Source organism: Haliaeetus leucocephalus, unplaced genomic scaffold (genome assembly GCF_000737465.1).
Source record: "Haliaeetus leucocephalus isolate CR32 unplaced genomic scaffold, Haliaeetus_leucocephalus-4.0 Scaffold848, whole genome shotgun sequence".
NCBI lineage: Eukaryota > Metazoa > Chordata > Aves > Accipitriformes > Accipitridae > Haliaeetus > Haliaeetus leucocephalus.
Window position 1 is genome coordinate 7,993,113 of NW_010973284.1, and position 3,745 is coordinate 7,996,857.

The 3,745-nt window shown below is 48.5% G+C and overlaps 1 protein-coding gene across 1 annotated transcript in view; it reads right to left on the reverse strand.

The window, feature by feature from the left end:
* Positions 1-3,300, reverse strand: part of RAD54L (RAD54-like (S. cerevisiae)) — a 23,655-nt gene extending 20,355 nt beyond the window's left edge. Inside the window, exon 1 of the mRNA XM_010582715.1 lies at positions 3,151-3,300. Coding sequence (XP_010581017.1) covers positions 3,151-3,300 — 150 coding nt within the window. The remainder of the gene's footprint in view (positions 1-3,150) is intronic.
* Positions 3,301-3,745: the final 445 nt, after the last annotated feature.

Here is a 3,745-nt window from a genome sequence, read left to right on the forward strand (position 1 = left end):
AAAAAAAACCCCCTTGTTTGCAACACAAGAGGGGGGTGGGGGGGGGGGGGGGGGGATCAGGGTGAAAAGCAAACTGAGAGCGGCAGCAGTTTGCGTGTCGATTTGTTTTCCTTGAAAGAGATGAGTGAGCTAGTCCTCAGGAAAAAGCAAGGCTGTTCCTGTTCCATGGATCACAGCTGACGTGATAAATGAGAGCTGGCGCTCACCAAGCAATTTAAAGGACAGACTTTTTGCAAATTGCAAACCCACAGCGTTTTGGAGATACCCAAGCTAAATTCTCCTTCTGGCTACACAGGGGAAACACCAAACAACTCCGTGAAATAAGCCAAGTCCTCTAATCCATGCAGTTAATTCTTCCATCAGCAGGCAGAAAAGGCACCCTTGTGATGAGATTCCCACACAGCTTGCGATACCACGATGTGCCTTTCCCAGGCCTCAGAGCACGTCCTCCGGCGCCTGTGGGTTCCAGGAGGTCTCAGCAGCTGACAGCATTAATAGATCTTGGGAAACTCATCAAATCTCCAGACACTGTCCGTGGAACACCTGGGGACAGGCATGGAACAAAACATAGCCTTCAGTGCAGTCCAGCAAAGCAAACGAGTCAATGTGCAATGCCCTGCAGCTCTTAAAGGGACTTTGTCTTTCCTTCCTCCTCCAAGGAGGAAAAGGAGAAAGGGAAGGATAGATTTCCCCTTCGTTGGTTGTTTCACTGGTAAACCTGGGAAATAAATTAAATGCAAAAACTTACTTCAGTCACTTCCAGTTGCTCAGCTGACCTTCTTAAACATCAGGAAACACAAGCCCCTTTGGCAGTATCCCTACCTCAAGTTACATACTATTTTTCTATTCAGTTTATTAAACATCTATGTTAAAACAGTTATACATACATATATAATCTTATACATACATATACAGAACATACAATAGAGTAGATATAAGACAAAGCCAAATTCTTGCATCTGTAGCATGCGAGGTGTAAGTGGGCATAGATTCCCTGCAGCCGTTTACACCTCCTGAATATCTAGTACCTTAACTTTACTTTTTCCCCTGTCTTTTTAAGTCCAAATCCATTTGTCAGTATTTTATTCCTGAAGTGCTTTCAGAGCTCAGTGGCGAATGTTAGATGTTGCAATTACTGGCTCACTGGGTAGAGAGTGGTTCTATAGGAAGGTAATTGGCTATTTTTCCTGGCATGAATAATATTCGCATTAATAGCCTCCCTCACCATGGCTTTGAGAGCAATTCTGCTGTGTGCTTTTTTGCCTGCAGTGGGAACAGACAGGTATTCTGGCCCAGGCCAGGCTAGGTTTGGAAGACCTAAGACCCTAAGAGGAAGGGGAGGTAAAATGCTCTTTCCTGCTCCCTGTAGAGCAGTAACAAAGATTTTGGTCATCTTACACCCAACACAGAACCACTGAGGACTCCATCCTGCAACAGCTTTTCTTTTCTAACCGTTTGTGGCAAGTCCCAAATTTGGGGTGATGCTAACACCTGAGCATGGCCAGTCCGCTCATAAGCCAACTATGCTGCAAGCCTAGGGCAAGGTGGACATGCACAAGGGAGATCCCCTTTCTTCCCAAAGAAACTGGCTGAGAAATAGAGCAGAAAGAAATATTTCATTCTTTTTCCAGGGGGGAAGACTGAAGGGCTTGCCCAAGGCAGCAGGAGCAGCCAGGGACAAGGTCAGTGATGGCCCTTTCTGGTGCTCTGGGTCCCGGTGCAGATGTCGCTTGGCATTCTGTTTTCCACTCTTCTATCCAAACTGGTACCTTCAGGCAGAGGTTAAGTCCTCCCCTCTTCCCCCTTTCTAATTACACAATTTACTCCTTTTCTAGCTGTAATCAGTTCCCATTTATATAGCCCTGAGAGATCACAGGATAATCACCATGGGGAATAATCCTGTGATTTCCCTTGCAGTCTCTGCAGGATGCTGAGTCCCTCCAGTACAAGCAGGGAGAAGGGAGGATGCCAAACAACTTCCTCAGGGACTCTACAGGATTAGGCCAGAAAAACAGTTAAAAAAAAACGTAAAATAATCAAACAGAGCTTGTTTTCCAGTCACCACCACGGTATGAACTCATGTCACTCCCTCAGTGTCAACCACCACCACACCTCAGTGGGACCACTATTCCACCCAGACCCTGGTGGATGCAGTGGCTCTCCAGTGACCTCCCTGATGTATGGAATCTCCCTTCTTTTACACCCCCCCCCTTTTTTTTGAGGCTCCTTCCTTTTGCTGTGGAGCACAGGCCCTCCCCAGTTCCCCACAGAAACTTTTAAGAAATGCGTTGCAGGAACTGGGGCCTCGTATCCAGCTCTTTGCAGGCAGGAATAAGGACAGGTCCTGCCCAAGAGAGCTTGTGACCTTTGTAGCAGGCAGAAAACAGCATGAGGGAGAGATAATGTGAGAAAATGTCTCCTGATGGAAGGACACCTTAGACCTTGTCTAACAGCTTCAGCCATTCTGTAATGAAAAGCAGAGGTGAAAATCTGTAATCATGATAAGAAGGGCAGAGCTACAGCTTTAACAAAATTCAGTGGTGCCACCTGGATCTTTTCAGGTGAAGCTCTGAAGGGACCAGGACTGCAGGATGAAGACCCCTGTGTACCTGCATAGCTTGGCCATATTCAGCTGGGAAGGTAATTAGTTAAATATCCTTCCAGTTAATTCCTTTGCAAACCACGAGAGGGAAACTGAGTATGATCATACCAAGTTGCTGTCAGCTGGAGTTGTGATCCCATTTCACCACCGTCAGAGACAGCTCAACTGCCCTACCACCAAAGCCACTTATTGAGAGAGGAAACACTAAGTGCTTTAAAAATATTAATTTCAGGGAGAAAAATGTTTTTCCTTTCTGGAGGTCAGGTGCCGTTCAACACACAGCCGGACCGCATGCTGGATGGAGGCAGAGGTTCAGCAGCAACGATCCCAGCACTGCCACTGCTTCTGGCACATTTGCATGAATACCACCCAAAAGAAAACTGAGTCATGAGCCCAGACTGATGCGAGTCGGGCAGCTGATATGCTTCCCACCCCCGGCCGTCTGGCTGCTGAGCTGCCACAGCGCTCGAGCACTTACGGCTGGGCCGACAGCGAAGGGCTGTGGCTACAGGGCTGACCCACATCCCACCCAGCCATCCCTGCAGTACCCTCCACCGCAGCCGTAGCCGTACAGCATCCACTTCAGCCTGAACCCCACCGTGTGGTGAGCACACCCGAAGGCACAGCTCTCGTGTCTCGCAGCGGGGTGGCACAGCTGGGCAGTCGCTGCCCGCTTCGGTCTCGGAGCCCTTCGCCATCACGCATTCCATACTAGATTTCACAGTTTCTTTTGATTCATTTATGACTGCTGTCCCTTTGGCCCTGGTGGTACCTAATCCTTATTACTGATAGAAGAGAAAAAATAAATCTTTGCTAATCTTGTTTATTTACCAAAAAAAGACCCACAAAATCCTATTTCCTTAAAGCAGCAAAGGCAAAAGGAGCAGGGAAAAAATCTCCACAGCTGCTACTCCAGTGAGCTCTGAGCCCCAGAAATGCTGCACACCCGCTTCCTTCCTCACGGGTCTGGCGCATCCCTCTCTGAATACATCCTTGCCCTCTGTTGGAAATCAAGATGCCCTCCCCTCGAGGGCAAAGACCGCTGCACCATGCTGAGCCACACGCCATGGCTTGAAAGCCGTGAGGTGGAGAGGGCACGGGATGAGTGGGGAAGCAGAAAGAGGGGTGACCTCCGGGTAATGC